Source organism: Arachis hypogaea, chromosome 18 (genome assembly GCF_003086295.3).
Source record: "Arachis hypogaea cultivar Tifrunner chromosome 18, arahy.Tifrunner.gnm2.J5K5, whole genome shotgun sequence".
Taxonomy (NCBI): domain Eukaryota; kingdom Viridiplantae; phylum Streptophyta; class Magnoliopsida; order Fabales; family Fabaceae; genus Arachis; species Arachis hypogaea.
Genome location: NC_092053.1, coordinates 27,468,186 through 27,493,808, shown reverse-complemented (window position 1 = coordinate 27,493,808; position 25,623 = coordinate 27,468,186). Strand labels below are relative to the sequence as shown.

Here is a 25,623-nt window from a genome sequence, read left to right as displayed (position 1 = left end):
CCTTAGAGCTGACCCCCCCTCGTCAGAGCGCTAGTCAGTATACTCCATCCGCTTTTAACCGGGTTGCAAAAAAATGCAAGAAATTAGTCAAAGATGTAAAATAGGTGATGAGAAAATGATGTTGGACTTATTTATGTAGAATGTGTTGGACTTATTTATTTAGAATGTATTTGACTTATTTATGTATCATGTGTTGGACTTATGCATTTAGTGGACTTGTTTATGTGATCAAATATGCTACTTTACTTTTCATCAGCACTCACATTAAATTTCCATTATATGAAAATTTCAAAGTCATACAATAACATCACATACGAAAGTCATACAATATATAAAATATTGAAAGTCATACACTAAATCTATTGGGTGGTCGCACCCGGATTACTTGCACCACCACGTTGACGACATCTACTACGGCTGTGGCCCTCGGCCCCACATTGCTTACATCGCGTAGGACCACGCAACATCCAAGTGTCCATCTCATTCAAGAAACGGGTCATCCATGGCCAACCTTTGGATATCCGTCTAAGGAATGGATTACCTATGAATCGAGGTCCATGATATACAAGCCATGTTGTGGGATTCCCGAGTGGCCTAAACCTAGCCCTGTATACTCGTCGAACCTGGTCCATCTTGTAGACATCATGTACACACAGTTGCCAATCCAGCCGTTGGTTTGCACAACAAGCAAACACATGTCGACACGGAAGCCGGTCAACTTGGAATTCACCACAGTCACACCGTTGTCGACGGAAGTCCACTGCATACTCCACACCACTGGGACACTCACGCACTTCAAATACCTCATTCTGTCAGTCAAAACAACTAACTTGGATGTTACCCGCTGCTCGCTAATTTGCATGTAGTTTGGAGGTTACAAGCTCAGAGAACACATGTCCTGCATTAATTCAAGCCTTAGCCTCGGCTCTTTTTCGGGTGAACAATTCATTAAGCCTATAAAACGTTGCCTTAACAAGTGCAGTGACTGGAAGATAGCGAGCCCCTTTCAGTACCGAGTTGATGCATTCCACTAGATTAGTTGTCATATGACCCCATCGATATCCCCCATCAAATGCTAAAGCATACTGCTCACGCGGAATCCGATCCAACCAGTTGGTATAAGCCTCACCCCGCTTGCGTAAACGCTGATAACGCGTCTTGTACTCGTAAACTGTTCACGAGTATCTTGTCAATTAAAAAAAGACCCACCATAAAAAACGTTCATCATAATAACTGAGTTCAGGAGTAAATATAATCGTAACTATCATACCGATGTTGATGATAAGCTTTTGCAGATACGGAGCCTTGAATTTCCTCAGAAAGTTGGACTCTATATGTCTGATGCAGAACATGTGGAATGCTCTGGGAGGAGACCAAGCTCCGTTACTACGATCAATAGCAGACCTAATGGAATCGTGCCGATCGGAGATAAGGCCCACACCATCACGTGTCACAACATGCTGTCACAAGTTACTAAGAAAAAAGTGCCAAGCCTCAGATGTCTCTCCCTCAACTATCACAAATGTAATAGGCACGATGTTGTTGTTGCCATCCTGTGAAACTGTAACCAACAAACAACCCTTGTATTTTCCATACAAATGAGTTCCGTCTACCTGCACTATTGGCTTGCAATGTCTGAATGCTCTAATACAAGGGTAATAACTCCAGAAGACTCGGTGTAGTACACGAATATTAGGAACCAAGTCATCTCCCTGATATGCAGGCATTGTTTCAAAATGAACGACTGCGGATGACTCCTTGTGACACATGGCCTCAAACCATATTGGCAAGGCTTCGTACGAAGCTTCCCACCCTCCGAAAATTGACTACACTGCCTTCTGTTTTGCCAACCTTACTTTGTGATAACTTATGGTGTAGTTAAACTTTGCTTGTACTTCCGAAATTACTGATTTCACCCTTATGGACGGGTCAACTTCTACCAATAGCTTTATTGCTTCTGCAACTATGTTGGAATCCAGCTTCGAATGTTCTTGAGAAATGGTGGTCCTAGTACAGGTGTAACTACCATTGTACCTCCTTATCTCCCAACAGAACTTTCTGGACATTTTACTCACCCTGATCAGCCAATCACATCCTGCACCATACTGGGTGCATTTAGCATAGAATGTCGTCGGTTCTGACTCATGCACCCGATAATTTACACCTATGTGGATTGTATAATCTTTCATCGCCTTAATTACTGCCTCCTTAGAACTGAATTCCATTCCCACGGTAAATTCACCATCTGGCATAAGGGGAAGCTCTGCTGCAATCACATCACAAATTTTAGAGTTGTCAGAACTAATAATCTAATAAACTAATAATCACAGAATAATGGAAAATGTAGTTGTCAAAACCGAACCGGTGATCGAATCGGTCAGGTCACTAGGTCATTGGTTCAACCGTGCATCACTGGTTGAACCGATTTATCCGGTCCTATGTAAATAAAAAATAAAGCATAGTAAAAAATTTTCACTAACATTTCAAAAATATCTAACTATTCTAAAACAATATGAAATAGGAACAATAGTATTTTGTTAATTTTACAGAGTTTGACCGATTTTAACCGATTCACTCCGGATTTAACCGGATTGCACCGGTTCGTTGCCTTGTGCGGTCTCATCAATTGGACCGGACCGGTCTTAGATCTACTTTACCGGTTTTTTGGTCAAATTGGCCGGTCCAGTAGAGCCGGCCGGTCCGATCGAACCAGTCATTCCGGTCCAATTTTATCAACAATGACGAAAAATGCTACATTTCTCAGTCTACATGTTCACTTCATAATTAAACATTAAACAATTACTAATTACATGCTATATTTTGCCTATTTACCGTTGTCTTAACTATTTGTCCTAAACTCAAAACCCATGCACAAATCATACTTTAACAAATCTTAATATAAATTGATGGCGCACTTGCATTTACATATTGAGGAAATTCCGGTGCATGCATGGCCTCCAAATCCAACAACCGCATGAAACTTGGCTCCACAAACGGCTGCTGGTTTGCTAGTGTGTTTGCCACATCCACCACATCGGCCACCATAGCCTCGTCAGCTTGATCTTCGTCTACACCCGGATCAACGACCTCATAGTTACTTTCGAACTCTTCTTCACTATCACTATTGTAATCTTCCAATTCAATATCTCGGTCCGCTGCAGATTGCTCGAACTCGATATACAGTTCGATGAACAATATTCGCGACCGACTTTCAAGATACACTGAAAACATTTCTTGCATGCTCGCTTCGTCGGTCACGTTTTCTGTTTGAAATTGCACGAACCCACCAAAGACGGATATAGGATATCTGTACAGAATACACGACACTCTCCTAGATATTTGAGAATCCATCTTCTCACAAATGACACCTTTTAATTCTTCAAATGACAGTATGAATGGAATAATAATATCCAACGGATTTTCACACACAAATTTTACTCCTTCTGATGTTTGTAATAAAATTTGGCCATGATAATACACTTTTAATCTTACTCTATCATCCATGATAATAGAGAAGAAGAGATCTACAAAGAAGAAGAAGAGATTTGCAGAGAAGAGGTTTAGAGACTTGTAGCACCGGATAAGAAGAAAATGAAATGGGCTGGTCAGCTTGGGTAGGTATATATATATATATATATATATATATATATATATATATATATATATATATAATCGGACCATCCGACCGCTTGCATGCCCATTCGAATTTTTTTGAACAAAAAAATCGGACAGTCCGATTACTAAACAGCCCACCCAAAAAAATTTGAAACCCAGAAATCGCTGGGTCCGATTTGGGTGCTCTACTAATTTTTTTTTAATGCAGACCTCAAATCAGTAAGTCCAATTTGGTTGGGCCAAAAAAAAATTGTTCCCCATGCAACAAATCACACGATCCGACTTCTTTGCACACAACATCTACCACGCACAAATCGGATGGTCCGATTTGTGTCCCCTCCCACCTACAAGAAATCGGACCGTCCGATTTTCCTCTGTCATCTAACCACCGTCACACCAGTGTGAAACACCTATAAACTCCATAACCAAGCGTTACACCAAACGTTGCATCATATGCAAAAAAGTTAGCCTATAGCACTTAGCTAATAATATTCTTTATTTTTGTGTGGATTATGGTTCTCATAAAGTGACTGGACTTTCAAGTGATAAGGAGAGTGCACAAGAGTATGCTGCCACTGGAATTGGTTTGTTGGCTGGTAGTGGTTCCTCCATCTTGCTTCTCACGCTTGTGTGGGGCACTTGTGTCATTGTTGGCAAACAAAAGTTGAACTATGACGTTGAAGGAAGAATTATATAAAAAACGGGAAAGATAATAAATTTATTTTACGGTATCATCTTGGTTCCTTTCATACTTCTCTTGATTTTATAATGTTAGAACAAATAATGGGTTTTGTGAAAAATGATTTTTGCCACTGTATTACCAACTTAGTGTGGGAACGAATATATATACATACATGTACATGCTAACTGCACCTACTATTATGCTGACTCACCCTAATTACTATGAAAAAAGAAAAGATTCTTTTTTTCTAAATATGGCTAACTAACTGCAACAAATAAATAGTAAGTAAAGTGTGGTTATGCTATCATCTAAAATATAAGGTTTGGTATTTATCTTGGGATTGGAATAAAAAATATAATAATAGAGGTCAATCAACTCTTGCATTTCTTCTGTTTGGAGTTATATATATTGACATAAAAGAATGTTGACAAAGTATTTAATGAGTGCTCCATTAGATAGGATTATCTAAATTATTTACAAAACAGCAATTAACTCATTATGATATAATTACTTGTGCAACAACATTTTTTTTGTTCATGTATTAATTTGGGTGGGTCAGACCACCCCGTTCTGAACCAGCTACCTACATAGACTTATTGTTAGACTCAATGAATGGAAATTATAAATCAGAACAAGAATTGAATGAAAAGTCGATGAAAGACATGAATTAAAAAAATTTAGCAACAATAGACAATCACAATGACACTATTCTTAGTTTCGAGTCCTCAAAAGGTGTGATTCCATAACTAACTTGGATAATTCTATTGTGACCACTCTCTCACCTCACTCATTACATTTTATTTTTCTAAAATCTTAACTAAATGTCTCTTTAATAATAATACAACAAGAGGCATTAAATTAAAATGCTCTTTTAGGATTTTTTTGCTCTATTAGATATTTTGTAATAGAGTCTCAAGTACCAACGTATCAACATTTATTCTTAGTTAGAAATAGAAAAATTCTCCACTACTCAAGCAATCATGTATCATCTGCATGACTGATACAATAAGGAGAAAAATAGAACAAAACAATGAGAGTGACAATGATGATGACAGCCCGATCTAATTAGAAGAAGATGATTTTACTGATGTCCTCAGGGCATGCTTCAATAGTTTAGTTGGCCGGCTGTTTGCAGACAAAATATTTTCTGTTGGAACAATAAAGGGAGCATTCTGAGCAATTTGGGATAGACCGGAAGATTTCAGAGTAAGTGAGATTAGTCACAATCACTTTTAATTTTTCTTTGATAATGAAATAGATGTTATGAGAATAGAAAAGGATTCGCCATGGTTGTTTAAGGACTTTGTTCTCCATACACGTAGATGGACAATCGATACAACTGTTAACAATAAGAAAATTCACAAGTACCCAATTTGGATTCAATTTTGTGGACTCCTTGAGTACCTCAAGACACTAGAGGTGGCAAAGAAGTTAGGCGCAAGAGTTGGCGCATTTTTGGAGGTTGGAATGTCTAATGTCAAAGGGAGAGAAACAAAGATTGTGAAGGCTAAAGTAGAGCTAGATGCCGAAAAGAGAATCAAAGACAATATAAAGGTAACCAAGCCAGACAATTCCATGGCAGAGGTAGTTCTACGATATGAGAGGGTTAGGGTGGTATGCACATATTGCGCAAAGATTGGACATAACCACAGAACTTGTAGGATGCTAATGGAGGATACCCGCAATAATAAGCAAGGCCAAGATAGAATTGGAGAATGGATAAAATCAAATCAAACAGGAAAAAGGGTGGAACAAGAAGAAGAGCTTAAGAGGTCAAGCTTTCAGGAATCAAAAGCAAGTGATGGTATGAGGAAGAAGAAGCCGGTGCCGGATTGCCTTGTTGAATGCTTTTAGGGTCTCAGTGTTAAGAAAAATAACATAAATAAGGAGAAAATTACACTGCAATATAATTTAATCAACATCCAGAATAGTGAGAAGACTAAGGGGCAGCAACCTGGAAGAATGAGAAAATTCAAGAACCTAGCAAGAAATAATAGTGGCGAACTGATAGGTGTGATTGGAGAAAAGAGAGGAGCTGAGGTGGATGCTGAAATGGGGAGTCCAAAGAGGAGGTGTTTTGACAAAGAGAAAGGTTATGTTGAGATGGTGGAGGGTGCCAGCCGTTCAATGGCACCCAAGTCACCATGAGAATAAGAGAGTGGAACTATTGGAATTTGGGAAGACTCTTAACAGTCAATTCTGTTAAAGGGATGTGTCAATCCTACTCCCCCGAGATTTTTTTTATGTGAAACAAAGAATCAACCTTGCTTGGTGGAAAGAAAGCTTAGATCATATGGTTTTAATGATGGAGACTCATTGATCCGATTGGTTTATCTGGGGCATGGCTTTAGCACAGAAGGAGAGTGTTGAAATGCAAATTATTCAGCATAGTGCCTTTTTTCTGACAGCACGAGTGAAGGATGGTACTAAGGGACAAGAATGGGGATTAATTGGAGTTCACCTTAGCACAAAAGAAGCTACTAGAGAGACACAGTTTCAAGATATGACAGCGGAACTACAACGATTTAGAGTCAACGTTGTGATATTAAGAGACTTCAATGCAATCAAATATCAAAGTGAGAAACATAGAGGTAGTGCAAAATTCCCTAGTTTTATGAAAAACTTTAATAGATTTATTGATGATAATGCCTTGATTGATCTAAGAATGATTGGTCAACCATTTACATGGACTAATAGATGTAAGGGAGATACTCTAATCAAGGAGAGATTGTATAGATCGATGGCGGGTGCACAGTGGAGGGAGATATATAGTGCAGAGGTGGTTAGAAGGCTTGTTGAAAATAGTTCAGATCACACTCCACTACTTCTTGACACCAAACCGCCAAGGTGGCCAAGCAAGAGACGCTTCAAATTTCAAGAACGCTGGCGCAAAAGAAGTGAGGTTAAGCAAATTATTAAAGATACTTGGAGGATAGAGGTGGAAAGATCCCCATTGTATATTTTGGCATAAAAACTTAAAAAATACAGACACAAATTGTTCCATTGGCAAAGACAAAATAAGATCAATTCTAAACAAGAAATTGGTAATATTTTGATGAAGCTAGAAAAATTGAGAGCCGTAGGCATTCACAGGGGAACGGAGATTGATGACCTAGAAGCTCAACTAGAAGTGGCGTATGAGAGGGAAGAAAGTTATTGGAGAAAGAAGTTGAGGTGCAAATGGCTAAAAGAAGGGGATCACAACACAAAATTTTTTCATCAGAAATTTCATGTTAGGAACCGAAAAAATAAAATCTGGGGACTAGCAGGGGATGATGGTGTGGTTACTTCAACCCCCGGAGGGCATTGCAAAAGTAGCAGAAGGATACTTCAAGAACATCTTCTCTTCTACAAATCAAGCTAACCCTAATGAGTTTTTAGGAGAATTTCAACCTATGGTTACAACTTCCATGAACTGTAAACTGTTGATATTTGTATCGATGGAGGAAACTAAGAAAGCGGCTTTCAGTATCTGTCCTACAAGTACTCTAGGAGATGATAATTTCATAGCAAAATTCTTTCAATATTATTGGGAAGTGGTTGGTTACGATGTGTACAAGGCTGTCCAAAATTTTTTTGGAAGTGGTAGAATGCTTAAGAACTTTAACCACATGCAAATTTACCTAATTTTAAAAATCTTTGATGCAAAAGATATGACACAAGTGAGATCTATAAGTTTATCCTCGGTGTTTTATAAAATTATCTCTAAAATTATGGTTCATAGAATGCAAGTTATGATGAATAAGATTGTGAGTTTGAATCAAAGTATTTTTTTAAAAGGCAGATTAATTTTAGATAATATGTTAGTTGCTCATGAATGTATGTAGTATCTAAAAAATCAAAAGGGAGGGTTGGAGATTGACATGGTAGTAAAGCTTGACATGAGTAAGGCATATGATAGAGTCAAATAGAATTTTTTATGGCTTATGATGGAAAAGATGGGTTTTGATCATAAATGGATTTCTTGGATTAGGGAACTTGTCTCTACTGTTTCTTATTTTGTTCTTGTAAGGTCAACCGTATGATTTTTTTAGGCCATCTAAGAGACTTCGATAAAGTGACCCCTTATCATCATATCTCTTTTTAATTTGTGCATAAGGTCTTTCCTATTTGCTACATAAGGTAGAACAAAATAGTACAATTTAAGGGATTCAACTATATAGAAAAAGTCCATCAGTTAACCACTTACTTTTTGCGGATGACTCTATACTTTTTAGCAAGGCTTCCTCAGAGTCGTGCAATAATATCTTAACCCTCCTCCTGCAATACAAAAGTATCAGTGGGCAAAAAATCAATCTCAACAAATCAACAATTTTCTTCGGTAATAATACACCGCCTCAATTAAGAAAAGAACTAGTTGCACAATTACAAATAAATAACATTGGAGTACAGGATAAATATCTGGGATTACCTTTCATTGTCCAATGTTCTAAGAAGGCCACCTTTGGAATTATCAAGGAAAGTGTAGAAAAGAGTAAAAGCATGGAAAAGAAGCTTACTATCAGCTGGGAGAAGGCGAATTTTGATAAAAGCAATAGGAGAAGCGATTTTGATATACACCCTAACTTGTTTTAAATTGCCTAATAACCTGCTAGATGATATCCATAGAATTCTCGATCAGTTTTGGCGGGAAAGAACAAAAAATGACCTGGATTAGTTGGGAGAAGATGACTAGGCCAAAACCAAAAGGGGGCCTTGAATTCAAAGATTTTAGAGCCCACAATCTAGCTCTACTGGGGAAGCAATTCTGGAGGGTGGTCACAAAACCGAATAGTTTACTGGCTTGATTGTTGAAAGGAAAGTATTTCAGGCTCAATTTGATACTTAGAGTAGAGAAAAATCCTCACTCATCTTCAGGGTGGCAGAGTCTGCTCGAGGGTAGAAAGGTGGTAAAAAAGGACTCATATGGAGTATTGGTACTAGAGACAATGTGAACATTTTCAATGATCCATAACTTTTTCTACCTTATCCTTTTGTTTTAAATGCCCCCAATCATACCCATCCTAGAGCCTACCGAGTTAAAGACTTCTTGATTGCAGATCGCAAATGGAATTGGCCACTACTTTAGAACCTATTCCTTGTTGAAATTGTAGAAAAGATTAGGAAAGTTCCTTTAAACATCTCTGGGGTTGACAAATTGGTGTGGTCTTGGGACAAAAATGGGCAGTACGATGTAGCTTCAGGATATAAGATTGCTTATGGATTCTGACACCCCAATTGAACATTGCCTCTCGATTATGTGAAATAGGGTGTTGTGAAACTCAATTTAGAAGTTGCAAATTCTTTCCAAGATTCAGATTTCCATTTGGAGATAAGCCCACAAGAGATTTCCAGTCCTCAACAATATTTACCAAAGTTTTCCTTCAACCTCCCCTCTTTGTTCAAAATGTCAAATAAATTCAAAAACAACCTTACACTGTCTGGTTACCTACCCTTTTGCCATGGAAGCTTGGAGAGCTTTATTGTTAGAGGAAGTAGACTCAAAGGTTCATGTCATGGATTTTGCTTTTTGGTGATTAAAAAGGTTGAGCCTTGCTTCTATGAGAAATGGTGGTACTCAAACTCTCGAGATCGTTGCGGTTCTACTGTAGAATTTATGGAGGCTCGGAACTTACTTATATTTGAGAAGAGATAAGAATTTCAGAGGTGATTGATGCAACGGTGAGGCTTTATGGGAAAATTAGGAGAAATAGAAACAGTGAACCATGACCTAAGCTACTTTCCTTTCTTTCAAGTTTATTTATCTTTTCCTTTCATTTCATAATGAGTTGGGAGACCCTCATCTGCTATTTTGTTTTTTGTGCTGTTGGACTCATGTAATCCATCAATTTTGAGAAATGCAATTCTATCTTTTTTGGCAAAAAAAAAAAAAGACTAACTGTCTCTTTAGGATTAACTATCTTGCTCTTCTTCTATTTGCTCATATGGTAGTCATTCACTTAAAATAAGACTCCTTTCTTTCTTGCTAGTTAGGCCTCTTTCACTTCCTAGCCCACCTTCTGCTTTAACATCACTTGCTGGTTCCTCAATTGGCCTGTTGTTCTGAGTTTGTTGGTTTGGTCCACTGATAAGTATATCAATTACAACTTCCCTGAGAACAACCTTATCCTCAAGGTTGAGTTTAGGAAACATCCTCAGTAACTCATCCCAATCTACATATGATGTCTCATCCCTCAAAAAACCTTCCCAATCCACCAAGACCTGCGTTACCTACCTCCCGTCCCTCTTGATCGAGCGCTGCCCCATAATCATTGTTAGCACTGGCTGGAATGAAGCAGGAGCCACTATGAGGATAGGTGCGTCTACTGAGAGCGTCGTGGAACTCCCCAGCATGGAGACAGGGAATACGGGATGGATCATGCTCCCCTCTGGAAACTCCAAACAATAGGCAGTCTTCCCCACTTTGCTCTTCACATGGTAGGGCCTGAAGTATCCCAGGCCAAGTTTAGGGTGTTTAAACAGCGACTATTGTCGATAAGGTTTAAGCTTAAGCAAAATCCAATCACCCACCTTAAAGTTCTTATATTTCCAATTATGATTCTCTTGTTTCTTCATATGATTTTTTGCTTGGTGCAGGTAATACTCGAATTCATCATTCAAAATTTTATGGGTGCACAAAAACAGGTTGACTTCCAAGACTAGTGAGGCGTCTGGCGTATATCCTGGTGGTAGATTCATCGAAAATCCATGTAAAGCTTCGTGTGGTGTCATCTAAATGGCTGAATAGTAGGAGCTATTATAACAAAAATCTGCCCAAGGCAGGAAAGTTTTCCACTGTTGTGGCTGAGAACGGGAGAAGGTATTGTTTAGGGAAACGATTAGTGACCTCAATCTAGTTGATGGTATGGGAATGATAAGCCATGCTATAGGGGGCTTCTATCAAAGACAATGGAGGAGGAAAAACCATGAAGCTTCATTATTGACCCAATGAAAATTCTTGTTATTGTACTGGCAGTGAAACTTGCTCGCAATGGTTCAAGGTGGGCGGTTTTTCTAAAGCGATCCACCACCACCGAGATTTCAAAGTACCCCGTAGATTTTGGCAATTGAACAATGAAGTCTATCGAGAACTCCATCCATGGTCCAATCGGAATAGGTAAAGGTTGTAAGAGCCTTTGTGGCTTAGAAGTCATGTATTTGGTTGATTGAGTAACATCACATTTCCGGATGAACTTGTAAATATTTTTGTGTAGGCCCGACCAAAAGAAGAGCTCCTTAATAGCTTTATACGTCTTGAGTTCACCATTATACCTAGCCATTGGAGTGTTATGGAACTCTTGAAGCAATTGTGTGGAGAGATAAAGAGAAAATCAGAAGACAAATCTCCCTGCTTATATTGTTCAACCATCAATTTTGTTTCTGGATCCTCTCTAGTGGCACACAACAATGTGGGAATTAAAGCAGATTGGATAAATGAGAAAGCTTGGAAGCAAATTAGTGGTGCTTCCTCCCTTGCTGAGACAAAGCATCAGCAACTTTGTTTAGTAAACCAGACCAATATAAAATCTCAAAATCATATCCGAGCAGCATAGTGAGGTAATATTGTTGGTCAGTGGTCAGCACCACTTGATTCATAATTTCACGAAGGTCTTAGTGATCTGTCTTAATGCAAAGACGTCAGCCTAGAAGATAATGGCTCCACTTTGCAACAGCTTGTGTAATAGCATAAATTTTTCTAATGTACCCACCTCAAATATCTCTAGATCATATGCTATACTCTAGACGATCATTGGACTTATCACTGGCTGACAATAGGTATCAGTCACCACCAACCATGACTAGTCGGTTGAGCAACAATATTTCGTATGGTCGGAAGACCATTCACTTGGTCGAATAGGCAGAGTGGTGATGAGTTGATACAGGAAAAACTGGACCGATTCCTGGTAGAAATTGATTGGCAGCAACTTTATCTCAATGCATCGGTTCTTAGACTGTCAGAATCAAGGTCGGATCATTCCCTTCTTCTCTTAGACTCTAATCCGAGAACTGAGAGATCTAAACAGCGATTCAAATTTCAAGAAAGATGGTGTTCCAATGATGAAATAAGGCAGAGTGTTAGAGAGGTTTGACGCGAACAGATTGATGGTTCAGCCATGTATATCCTGGTTCAAAAAATAAAGCGTTGTCGGTATAAGATTGTTAGATGACAGCAAGAACACATATCTAATTTGAAGGTGGAGATTGATTTGCTACAGTCTGAATTAGAGGAACTTCGTTTAGCAAGAATTCATGGAGGTGACATCATTTCAGAAATAGAGGACAAACTTGAAAAAGCATTGCAAAATGAGGAATCTTATTAGAAAGATAAGTCTAGAGTTAAATGGCTCAAATCCGGTTATCATCAAGACATTTACTATAGATAAGGATATCATCAAAATAAACAACTACAAATTTGCCTAAAAATTCTCTCAACATGATTTATTAATATCATAAATGTGCTAGGTGCATTAGTCAATCCACATGGCATAACTAACCACTAATACAAACCATATTTAGTTTTGAAATCTGTTTTTCATTCATCACCAAGTTTCATTCGTATTTGGTGATAACCACTCCTTGAATCTATTTTAGTAAAAATAACAGAACCATGCAAACATCAAGCATATCATGAAGTCTAGGAATAGGATGGCGATACTTTACCATAATCTTGTTTATAGCTCTACAATCAACACACATCATCCATGAGCCATCCTTCTTGGGCACTAACAATACCGGAACAGCACAAGGACTCATACTTTCTCTCACAAAATCCTTAGCCAAAAGGTCCTTGACTTGCCGTTGCAGATCTTTTTCTTTCCTCCGGATTCATCCGGTAAGCTAGCTGGTTTGGAATGCTTGAACCACGGACAAAGTCAATCTGATGCTCAATGCCGCATAACGGAGTTAAACCTGGAGGCATCTCCCCCGGGAAGACATTCCCAAATTCTTGCAAAAGTAAAATAAAAGCACTAGGCAGTTCATGGTTAGCGTCAATGGTAGATCGTAAAGTCTCTCTAAATCTCACTAACACCAATGCTTTTTTTTCTAAACTAGCACGCTTCAGATCTATCTCTCTTTTGCATGAAAACACATCTTGTGAGCACTCTCACTCTCTATGAGATCCATATATTTTTCACTCTTACAACTCGCTTTTTCACTCAGACCCTAACTCTTTTTCTCACTCTTTTCTTCTCTTAGAGCCCTCTCTTTACCTTCTTGTTTTTCAATTTTTTCACATTCTAAAGATTCTTTTGTGGATTCGCGCATGTTCAATTGCTCTAAGTACACTTCTTTAGGGGATAAAGGTGCAAGGGTAATCTTCTTCCCAAGGTAGTAAAGGAGTAACGATTTGTGAAACCATCATGGACCACCCTTCTATCATACTTCCATGGACTCCCTAAGAGTAGATGACAAGCCTGCATGGGAACCACGTCACAAAATACTTCATCACTATATCTCCTAATAGAGAATTGTACGCGAGCTTGCTTCACAATTTTCAGTTCACCAACATCACTTAGCCACTCCAGTTTGTAAGGGTTAGGGTATTTGGTGAATTTCAACCCCAATTTTGTGACCATGGTAGAGCTAGCAATGTTTGTATGACTTCCAACATCAATAATCATGAGTCCAACCTTGCCTCCCAACAAAATTTTTGTATGAAAGATGTTCCCACACTATTATAGATGATCGTTCTTGGCTTGGACATTTAAGATCCGCCTAGTAACAAAGGCCACTAACAGCATACTCAACTATATCATCATCATCTATAGCATCATCCGCATGTGGCATGTCCTCATTTCCTTCTGAATTATCAGATTCCGAAAAAACATCATTCACTTTAATGACCATGGTCCTTTTATTTGGATACTCGGAAGAATAATAGCCTAATCCGTAGCACTTAAAGCAAGTAATATCACGTCTTGATAAGAATTTATTGGGGTTTAATAAATTCCAACCATTAAAATCCCAATGGAAGGGTTGGAAGGAGCTAAGAAAAGAATGACAAAAAAAAGAATATTGGCACACCCCAAAGACACAGTGAAAACATAAAAGATAGATAAAAGTTTTCTTACTAGATCTCTAAGATATCTATTCTTAGCAACCTAGGTCACCGGAAGGGATCCCTACTAGACCTTCAAAGAACCTGACCTTGACAACCTAGATCAGAGGGCTAAAGTTGAAAAAACCATCACGCAGAATCACCTTAGGTTAGATCATTCAATCTTCTTCATGCAACAAGTGAAGTAAATCACTCACCTCACTTAATCACACAATAACACGTGCTTAAAGCAACTGAAAATTTATTCATCAAAAATTGTGTAAATGGTCTCAACAAAAGTTATTAAATAGGCCCCTAACAAACTAACTAAAAGATAAGATAAGATAACTAATTTAAATCAGATTTGATCTTAATGGATTAGATCAGATTGGATTTAAATTTAAAATTCCTAAAAATACTACTAAACAAATCAGAACTAAAATAAATCTTCTAAAAAACTCTAACCGCAAAATAAACTAAAACAAAAGCCTAAAAATTCAAAAATTAATGATAAATTATTTCTCCCACTGAATTTGGAAAGTATTATTGGGCTTCTTACTGTCCTGACTTAGCCCAATAGACCTTGTCCATTCTTTCTTAATTAGAACTTGATGTAATTCTTCATGTATAAATGTTGCCAAGTTCCCAAAGCTCTCCATGAGCTTCTTTGCATGTGCTCTAGTGATGGGACCCTCTGAAAGTATGAAATTTTCATTCTACCCTTTTGTCTTAGATTGTCCCAGTTATCTTTTCGAGCATGTATCAGTTTCTGTTATCACTGATCTAATTGTGTAGTATTAAACTAATATATAAGAGGTTTATTCATTTATGTGTCATTTGTACTAAATTGATTTGTTTTTTTAATCTAAAACACATTTGAATGTGTTTTGTTCGTTGAGTGAGTCAAAGTTTTGGACTTGTGGTTATTTAAATATTTTTTGTATTATTCATAAAAGACTCGTGTACCATTTACAAATAATTTGTTATTTCTAATTAAATGATGTATTAAAACTAAGAACAGATTTTACAAAGACTTGAGTTGTAAATTTATTATGTCATTTACAACTAAATGATATACCAGAACTAAATACTGATTTCATGAAAACTTAAGTTATAGATTTAAAGATTTTGATAAAAAAAAGTATAAATGAGAAAATTTACAAAAAATGCAACGAAATCGAGTAAAAAAGTGTAAAATTCAAAAGAGAATGAAATAGTGACATTTATGTATAAAAAGACGAATTCAAAGTAAATAAAACAATAACGTTTACATATAAGAAGAAGAAGATGACGTTGACGATAACCAAATTATGAGGATAATGATGACGACAATGATGATAATGATAGATAAAAAAAAAAGTTGTAACCAATTTTAAATTTAACCAACACAATTTTTAAGTATGAATTTAACAATAATGATAAATTTTTTTATTAAAACTCCACGCTGATTTCTTTATTAATTATTAACTATTAATTTTATATAAAGCCACAAGGACGGATTTATGCATAAGTTAGTGGGGGCGGTTGCCCCCAGACAAATTTCAAATAATATAGAGCAGTTCTTAGTGAAATGTCAAGTTTGTCCCTATTATATAATTACTTTTGCCCCCAGCCCCAGCCTAAAGCCCCAATTTCTTAAACTGTTCTTCTTCTCCCTTTCTTTCTAAATCCCTAACTACTCCAGCCTCTGCCCTCCAACCTCCAAGCCCCAGAATTACTACAGCGCAGGCGCCAGACCACTACTCCAAGTTTCTGCCGCTCTGTGGCTCCGCCAGTGTGGGCTGTGTCCTGTGTGGCAGTGTGTCACTACTCACTAGCTCCCTGTCATAGTGTCACTATGCGTTTCTGCTCCCACGACTCCTTGTATCGCCGCGATTCTCCTGCGTGGCTCCGTCCTCCGTCGGTTTCTCCTTGCATCGCCGCCACGCCGCGTCTAGTGGTTCTCACTTCTCAGGTTCTACCTTCTTTTGCGTCACTGCTTATGATTTGTGTCAATCTGCTGCTGCGTTCCTCTTTTGCGTTCCTTCCTTTGGCACTCAGGCACTCAGCAATTCGGCATCTGATTCTGCGGTTCTGCCTTCTTCTTCAACAAACATCAATTTCTTTTAAATTTCTGGAGTTCTGGTTGGCTGGTTCTTTTTTTTTTATTCTACAATCTTCTTCTCTGTTGCCGCTAGCGCCACACCACTACTGGGTCATCCACTCATCCTCCTGGAGTTTAGTTTGCCTCTTGGTACATGATTGAGATACTTAATTTACTGGGTCATTCATTTTTTTGCTCATTTGTTTCATTGTTTGATAAATGAATATTTGATATAATTGGTTTATGTAGAAATTGTGAATTTGTTCTGATGTAATTGATACTTAGTCCTGGTCCTGGCGTTTAGTTTACCTCTTGGTACAGTAGTAGGGATACTTAATTTACTGGGTCATTCATTTTTTTTGCTCATTTGTTTCATTGTTTGATAAATGAATATTTGATATAGTTGGTTTATTTAGAAATTGTGAATTTGTTCTGATGTAATTGATACTTTAATTTCATTAACCACCATTGGCTTTAGTGCCTGTACTTAGCATAATTTTACAAATCACAAGTGATGAAGTGCCATACAAATTTAGAAATTCTATTTTATTTAATTATGATCGCTAACTATGTACTCTAACACAGGCTTCACTGCTTCAGCAAAATAATAAATGATCTTATGATCATATATGTATGCCTCTCGGCTCTCGGCTCTTTGGGCTCTGGCCCTCTTTGATATCATAACTTGATTTTGTAGAGAATTTTAACCAAGACAAATATCATTTAAATCATAACTTGATTTTGTGATTGAATTAGTTACTAGCTTGCTGCTGTTGTTATTGGATCAATTTTCTGTTGTTATTGGATCAATTTTTTATTTATATTTCTATGCTGAACTTCTCAATTTGAGAAAAATTATAAATTAATTTTATAGATTAATTAATTTAGGTTTATAATTTTATTTTTATTAGTAATGGAGAAATATTTCAAAAGAACTTTATCATTGGAGATTGGATCCCAAAACAATTCATCGACCTCTTCTAATAAGAGGAGGTTTTTAGAATTTGAAGTAGAGAGTCTCATAGCAGATCCAGGACAACGACCAAAGATTTCAAGTTATCATCCGAATGACAGAGACAAAGTTAGATGTGCATATTTACAAAAAGGTCCTTGTCAACCAAGGACTCATGATTTTTCGCAAACTGTTTGTGGTTCTTCTTTTCGAAGATTTAATCCTAGTTGGTTTGATGATTATGGCAATTGGTTAGAGTATAGTATATCAAAAGATGCTGTTTTTTGTCTTTGTTGTTATCTTATAAAACCTGAGAATGAAGGTGGCGATGCTTTTGTAACCAATGGCTTTTCAAATTGGAAAAAAAAGGAGAGATTAAAAACTCATGTTGGGATTCATGATAGTGCTCATAATCAAGCTTGGAGAAAATGTGAAGCACTTATGAAGCCAAAACAACACATTAGTGCTGCTATTGAAAAACAATCTGAGCAGGCTAAAAAGAATTATCAAATTCACTTGACAGCCACAATTGATTGTATTAGATTTCTTTTGCGACAAGGATTGGCCTTTCGTTGTAATGATGAGACAGATGATTCTGTTAATCAAGGAAATTTTTTGGAACTTCTAAACTTTCTTGAACAACATAATGAAGAGATTGATCGTGCTTTTAAAAATGCTCGTGGGAATCTTAAACTAAGAGCTCCCTCAATTTAAAAAGATATTGTAAGAGCGGCTACAAGTGAAACGACAAAAGCTATTGTAAATGATCTTGGGGATGAATTGTTTGCTGTTTTGGTTGATGAAGCTCGCGATATTTCTATTAAGGAGCAAATGTCGGTTTGTTTAAGGTATGTGAATAAAGAAGGGCAAGTTAGGGAGCATTTTCTTGGTCTTGTTCATGTTTCTAGTACTAATGCTTTATCTCTAAAATTAGCATTGGAGTCATTATTAGAAACATATAATTTAAGTTTATCAAGAGTACGTGGCCAAGGATATGATGGTGCAAGTAATATGCAAGGAGAATTTAATGGTTTGAAAACTTTGATATTGAAAGAAAATTCTTATGCTTTCTATGTACATTGCTTTGCCCACCAACTTCAGTTAGCTCTTGTAACGGTTGCAAAAAAATATGTTGAAATTGCTTTGCTTTTTAATTTGTTAACCAATTTGTGCAATGTTGTTGGAGCTTCGTGTAAACAAAGAGATATACTTCGTGATAGTCAAATGACTAAGACAATTGAAGCATTACAAAGTGGAGAAATTTCTAGTGGACGTAGTTTGAATCAAGAAATAGCTTTGAAAAGAGCTGGAGATACTAGATGGGGTTCACACTATGGAACTATACTTCGATTAATTTCTTTGTTTCCTTCCGTGGTCAATGTTCTTGAATATGTTGAGGAAGATGGAAATAATTTAGAACAAAGAGCTGAAGCATGTCATTTATTGAATGTCATTCAATCCTTTGAATTCATTTTCAACTTGCACTTGATGAAAAATATCTTGGGAGTTTCTAATGAATTATCTCAAGCGTTACAAAGGAATGATCAAGAGATTGTAAATGCTATGGCATTGGTTAAAGTGTCTAAGCAATGGTTGCAAACTATAAGAGATGATGGTTGGCCTCTTTTACTTGATGAAGTCTCATTGTTTTGTGACAAACATAATATTACCATTCCAAAAATGGATGATATATTTGTGTCACAAGAAAGATCAAGACGCAAAGCTCAAAAGATCTCAAATTTGCATCATTTTCAGGTTGAGATATTCTATCAAGTAGTTGATAGACAACTTCAAGAACTCAACAATCATTTTACAGAGGTGAATACTTAATTGCTTCTTTGTATAGCTTGTCTGAATCCAAGACACTCATTTCTTGCATTTGATAAGGAGAAGTTGATCCAGTTAGCTCAATTCTATCCATTAGAATTTTCTTCTACTCAACTCTTGGCACTTGATAGTCAACTTGAGAATTTCATATTAGATGTGCGTTCTGACGATCAATTCTCAAACTTGAATGGGATTGGTGCTCTTTCTCAGAAATTGGTTGAGAGTCGAAAAAATATTATTTATCCATTAGTGTTTCTTCTTTTGAAGTTAGCTTTAGTTTTGCCTGTAGCAACTGCATCAGTTGAAAGAACTTTTTCTGCTATGAACATCATAATGAGTCGGCTTCGCAACCGTATGAGAGATGAATTTTTAAATAATTATTTAGTGACATATATAAAAAGAAAGATATTTGATTATATTGACAATGAAAAGATTATTCAATCTTCTCAAAATATAAAATCCATAAGAATGAAATTTTAAATTATTTACTATTATAAATTATTTTATTATTTTAATTTGTTTTTTTTTTTTTTACCAAAGATAGAAGATTCGAACTCACAACCTCTTAATTGAATATAGAGAGACTATGCCATTTGAACTATTACTCATTGACATTGTTTTAATTTGTTAGTTAAATAATTTAAAGAGTAATTATATTTTATCCCACTAATAAAATTTTCTGGATCCGTCACCTATAAACACACTAACCATTTTTATTAGAAAGTAGAAACCTAATGATATAAGCTTTTTCCCCTTGCCTCTTTTATATGCGAAATGTGGATACATGATCGAGGAAATTAAAAAAAAAAAAAAGTAAAAAACAAAAGATGATGATAAGGTCAAGCTTCATCGCTGTACACACACTAAACAATTATCTTCAAATCCCAACAAAATCAAACTCCAATACCCAATCATTATTATCTCTACCCATCCCAAGAAACCTTCCTTCTTTTTCCTCGTTGAATCTCGCATCTTCAAAGCCTCTACGTTGCTCTTCTTCTTCATCATCATCCACCATGGATTCTTCATCAACTTCGAGCAGCATTGACACCAATGAGGAACTAGCCTACGACCTCCCACCAATCATGAAAGTCTACAAAAACGGCCGCGTGGAGAGGCTTGCCGGCGAAGACGTTGTTCCTCCGTCGCTGGACCCCGTAACAAACGTTGAATCCAAAGATGTAGTGATCTCAGAAGATGAAGGAATCTCCGCACGCCTTTTCCTTCCGAAATCAATAACCGAAAACCAGACAACAAAGAACAAGCTTCCTCTCTTTGTTTACTTTCACGGAGGAGCGTTCTGCATCGAAACGCCGTTCTCAGCCAACTACCATAACTTCCTTAACTCCGTTATTTCCAAGGCTGGCGCCGTTGGCGTCTCCGTTCACTATAGAAGAGCACCGGAACACCCCGTCCCCGCTGCACACCAAGATTCATGGCTTGCGCTGAAATGGATTGCTTCGCATGCCGACGGAAATGGCCCTGACGAGTGGCTGAACCGCCACGCGGACTTTGGGAAAGTTTTCTTCGCCGGCGACAGTGCGGGTGCGAATATTGCTCATTATTTGGGAGTTTGGGTCGGGTCGGAAGGGTTACCGGGTTTGAAAATTGAAGGGATTGTGTTGGTGCATCCTTATTTTTGGGGATCGGAGAGGATCGGATCGGAGGCGTACCAGACGGAAGCAGCGGAGAAGGTGGATGGTTTGTGGCGGTTTTCGTGCCCGACGACGAGTGGATCCGACGACCCGATTATAAACCCGGATAAGGATCCGAATGTGGGGAAGCTGGCGTGTGAGAGGGTTCTTGTTTTGGTTGCTGAGAAAGATTTGTTGAGGGATAGGGGTTTTTTCTACAAGGAGGTTCTTGAGAAGAATGGTTGGGGTGGAGTTGCACAAGTTGTTGAAGCCAAAGATGAGGGTCACGTGTTCCACATGTTTAAACCAACGTGTGAGAATGCTATGCTTTTGCTCAACCAAGTTGTGTCCTTTATCAACCAAGATTAATCATGGTTTTAAATTGAAATTCAGCTTGTTTAGTGATTAAATCTCTTCAATCTGTTCAACTATTATCCTCCTCCTTTATTATTGTCCTAATGTCCTGTGATGTAAAAGTTGCGAAAAATGTACTTTAATTGCCACAATTTCTACTGTAATGACGGCAACAACTAATTAAAATCATGTACTAGATTTTTCTTTGTACATTGTTGGTTTTTATAGGGAAATAGATTTTTTTTTTAATTATTTGATAAAGTGTGATTTTTTATCTTATATTTTTTAAGTAGAATAAAAAAATATAAAAAAAGATATTTAATAGTAAAAAAATATTTAATAATAAAAGATTACATTTTGCTAAATAAAAAAAAATTAAGAGAATTCACTTTTACTTTCACATGCAGCATTTCTTATTTTGTATATTTGCTGAACAAAAATTTTTAAAGTTTGCAAGTTTAATTTTTATTGGTCATTATTTAGCAACCCAATATTTTTAGTTCAACGCTTAATACTATATATTTATTCAATATTTTTAAATATTGTTGGATAATTATTGATAAAAAATAATAATAATATATTTAAGGAATAGTCAAATTTATTTTTATTTTTGTCGTTATTTTTATCCAACAATCTAATTTTTTTAATCTAGTAATCTAATAATATATTTTTAAATTATATTTTTAAATATTGATGGCTAATTACTGGTAAAAAATAATAAATTCTATTATCCCTTTAATATTCTTCAAAATAATAAATTGTGCCGATTTTGTAATATTGTTGTTTACTCAATACAATAGTTTTTTTTTTCCCAAAGGTAGGAGTGAAATTCGAAATCGCAATCTCTAGGTGAGTATAGAAAGACCATTTGAGTTATAGCTCATTGGCTACTAAACACCGCAGTTAATATAATAGAATTTAGTTATTTACAATTTTGTAGAAGAAAAAATTTTTTCGAATAGTTCTTTGTTTGGGATAATAAAAGATAATTAAGATAAAGAGGGGAAAAAGAAAAAAAAAACAGAATTAGTTGAATTTCAGTTAAAAAAAGAGAAGAAAATAGTTGATTTTTAAATTATTAAGTATAAACGTTTATAATTATAGCAGTGCCTATTACAAATACTTGTGGAGATTGGGATTAAGCTTACATACAAGATTATTCTTGATTATTCATTATGGATACGTTACAACAGTAGCTTTTTTTTTTTGGACTAGATAAGAGTAGCATTTTATTAACTGGCAAGCAGGTCTCAATTCAATTGTTGGGGTTTTGCAGGGATAGATAGTGGTGAAATACAACGGTGAGCAAAAAATCTGTGATAGTAGAAATAGACTACACGAATTATAGACTAGAACGAAGAAATGATGGTGGGTCTATTATTATTATTGTCCTGGGTAAACTTCATCATCACACACTAATAGTTTTTACTTTCAGAAGTTCTAAAGATTGGAAATTTTTTTCAACACTATATTTTATACAATTTTATCTTTTTTGGTAAACACTAATAAAGAAAAAACACAACGAAAGAAAGAGCTTATTCACCGTGTTTTCGACATCAAGCTTTGATCGAGGTGGGTGGCTTGTTTTGCTTTTATTCACAGAGACGTCAATAGAGTTGCCAATTGGCTCACCAAGGAGGAAGATTAACGTCGCTACTGCTATAGAATGGATTTGTCCTGCTAATCCCCTGCTTCAGATACTACAAGAAGACCTTAGATAGGAGATCTGTTGTATATAAATGTTGGTTGTATGTTAGCTAAAAAATTGTTGGTCTCACATATTAGGACTGAGCCTTGCAAATTCTTATAGGATAATGAATAAAGGAAATTAAAAGAGAAAAAAGGAGAGAAAAGTTCATCAAATTTATTATTCGGCTATATTTTTGTGGTTCACAAAAAACATAATATAATGTTAGTCGTATTTACAATGTAAAAAAAGAATACCACTTTGAGAGTTGGCATCAAGACAAGACATAATCACTTTGCAGCAATTTACTTGACCTTCGGCCGATTAGAACTTTTTATTGGTTAAAACTCGATACATTCATATCTTTAGTAGCATTTTTTTTTTATTAATTTTAGTTCATAAGCTAATGCTTCATGTTTTTTTATTTTAAGTAATCAATTCATGGTTTAGTGCATATTACTTTGAGTATGTGAATTTCTTTTGTTACAGAAAATCTTAAAAGAAATCAAGCAAAGACAAAAAGGAAGAAGAACAAACAATAACAACAAACAATACACAGACAACCAAACCTACAAGTCTTCTCAGGGGTTGCTTGCGCCTCACGCCTCACGCCTCCCTCCATGTGCCTCATGCAGCACTCCAGAGACCTCCCAGGGGCTGCCTCCCTTGCTGCGCCTCACGTCCCCTTGCTTGCGCCTTACGTTTCCTTACTGCGCCACACATTTCCTTGTTGTGCCTCACATCCCCTTGCCTACGCCTCACGTGGCTGGCCTTGCGCCTCATGTAGCATCTCACAGAGACCTCAAATTCCTCCATTTTGGGCTTGCGCTTCGCGCAAGAGTTGCTGCGCCTCATGCACCGTTATGGACCACTCCCAGAGTTTGTGATTTCTTGCTAAATCTCCCTTAATCTCTAATCCTTTAAAGCACTAGAATTGATTATTGAAGCAAGAGCATAAAGCCATTATTTGAAGTATTGATTGACAATTACGAAGAATTATCTATAACTTGACTTGAGAGGATAAACTATTTGAAAAACATTAATTAGTTTAGATTTGATTCTATTTTAATTTTGATTTGTTTTGAATCTTAAATTAGAGTTAGTATTTAAAGAGGGAGACACTCACATGTCTCCTCTTCGGCTCTTCGAGCCTAGCCGTTTTGAATTCATAATTTTGGGTTTTCCTTTGCATCATGAGCAACTAGTCTCCTTTGTTAAGGTTATGAGCTCTATTAATCTTTTTTATGGATTATTAATTGAAGTGTTTTATTTTTGAGATTTATACTTTGATCTATTTTATGATTGAGTTTTTGTTCTTCATCTCTAAAGATTTAGAATTGTTAGAAAATATTCTAACTCAGTTTTGAATTCTAAATATTGTTTTGGAAAAAGTAATATTAGAATTAGCTTGAAAACTATTTCTCACGACTTTTGTATTTAACTAGGAATGATGTTTAAAGAGTGTGCGACACTTTGTAATATTTAATTTCTTTAGTTTGAATAAGTGACATAAAATTCGGAGTAGAAAACTTTTGAAAATCATTTTTTCTTGTAAGTTTCAATTGTTTAGGACTAACTTGGATAAGTGACATATAATTCAACTTGAGGACTATTCTTGAATCTTATTTGAAATTAAATTAGAATTGTGCTTAATCTTTTTTCTTAAATAATTGACTAAGAAATTAGCGATTAATCAGGTTAAAGAGAAATTAAATTGCTAAGAATTATGATTTGATTATTTATGATTTGTCGTGATTAATCTTTGTATTCCTCAAATAAAAGAACACAAAGGTTGTTTACTAAAGAGTGAATATCTCTGAAACCTTAACATTTTCACCATCATTGTCTTTATTCACTCACTGTTTACTATTTTATTGCCTTCATTTACACTTTTCTATAATTTCTCATTCATTCTTCTGTTTCTTGATTTGTCTAATTAGAATAGTCAATTAATCATTATTTCTTAGTAGTTTAATCCTTGTGCGAGATAACTCACTCACACGTTTCTATAATTCCTCATTCATTCCTCTGTTTCTTGATTTTTCTAATTAGAATAGTCAATTAATTTTTTGTTGCTTAGTCATTTAATCCTCATAGAAACGATAACTCACTCACCATGATATTACTTGATACGATTTCGTGAACTTATCGAGTCGTGATTTTGCAAAATTCTACATCAAGTTTTTGATGCCGTTGTCGGGGATTAACTGAGATTAACAACTACCACATTAATTAATTCTCTAAATTAAATATTTGATTTTCTTTTGCTACTCACTGAAATTTCCTTCACTGTGTCACTGTGACGTTGGGAAATTTTACCTTTTTTCTTTGTCTTCCCTATTTTGCATGCAGGACAAGGACAAGGAACAACTTCTCTTTGATCCTGAAATTGAAAGAACACTCCACCAATTGAGAAAGAAGTGTCAAAATCAAAGGGAGTTAGAAGAAGTTGATGAATCATAAATCATGGCAAACAACAATAAGAATGCCAATGCTAGGAGGACTCTTGGAGAATTTGTTACCTCCGCAAGTGATAGTTGTGGGTGTAACAACCTACCACACAGAGTCTTATGCTTAAGTCATAAAACAGAGATGGTGAAGTATTTCGACCTCTAAAAATAAAATTGTATTTATAATATAGTTTGAAAAATATTTATAACTAGGAGTCTTTGAAGAAAAGTTAAAACAAAAGCGTTAAAATGAAAAGCGCAACACTCCCGAAGCGATAACGTAAACGAAACAAGGAAAGAGTAAGCTATACAGGGCTATAT

The 25,623-nt window shown here is 36.2% G+C and overlaps 2 protein-coding genes across 2 annotated transcripts; one reads left to right on the top strand and one right to left on the bottom strand.

Annotated features, from left to right (window-relative positions):
• Positions 1-246: 246 nt before the first annotated feature.
• LOC140181712 (uncharacterized) lies at positions 247-22,941 on the bottom strand. Its single transcript, XM_072226011.1, has 3 exons — positions 22,709-22,941; positions 8,487-8,557; positions 247-2,266 (listed from the first exon to the last, which is right to left on the bottom strand). Exons 1-3 carry the CDS (start codon positions 22,720-22,722, stop codon positions 1,827-1,829), a joined length of 525 nt encoding a protein of 174 aa, XP_072082112.1. The 5' UTR covers positions 22,723-22,941; the 3' UTR covers positions 247-1,826.
• LOC112771007 (probable carboxylesterase 12) lies at positions 19,657-21,375 on the top strand. The gene has a single exon (XM_025815541.2). It carries the CDS (start codon positions 20,005-20,007, stop codon positions 21,178-21,180), a length of 1,176 nt encoding a protein of 391 aa, XP_025671326.1. The 5' UTR covers positions 19,657-20,004; the 3' UTR covers positions 21,181-21,375.
• Positions 22,942-25,623: the final 2,682 nt, after the last annotated feature.

Bases quoted from the DNA above. Each gene is read 5' to 3' on its own strand.
- LOC112771007 (XM_025815541.2), top strand. From the start codon at position 20,005: ATGATGATAAGGTCAAGCTTCATCGCTGTACACACACTAAACAATTAT.
- LOC140181712 (XM_072226011.1), bottom strand. The intron at 2,267-8,486 runs GTAAGTGGTTAA...ATGTGATTGCAG, and splicing joins TATAGAGTCATCCGCAAAAA to CAGAGCTTCCCCTTATGCCA.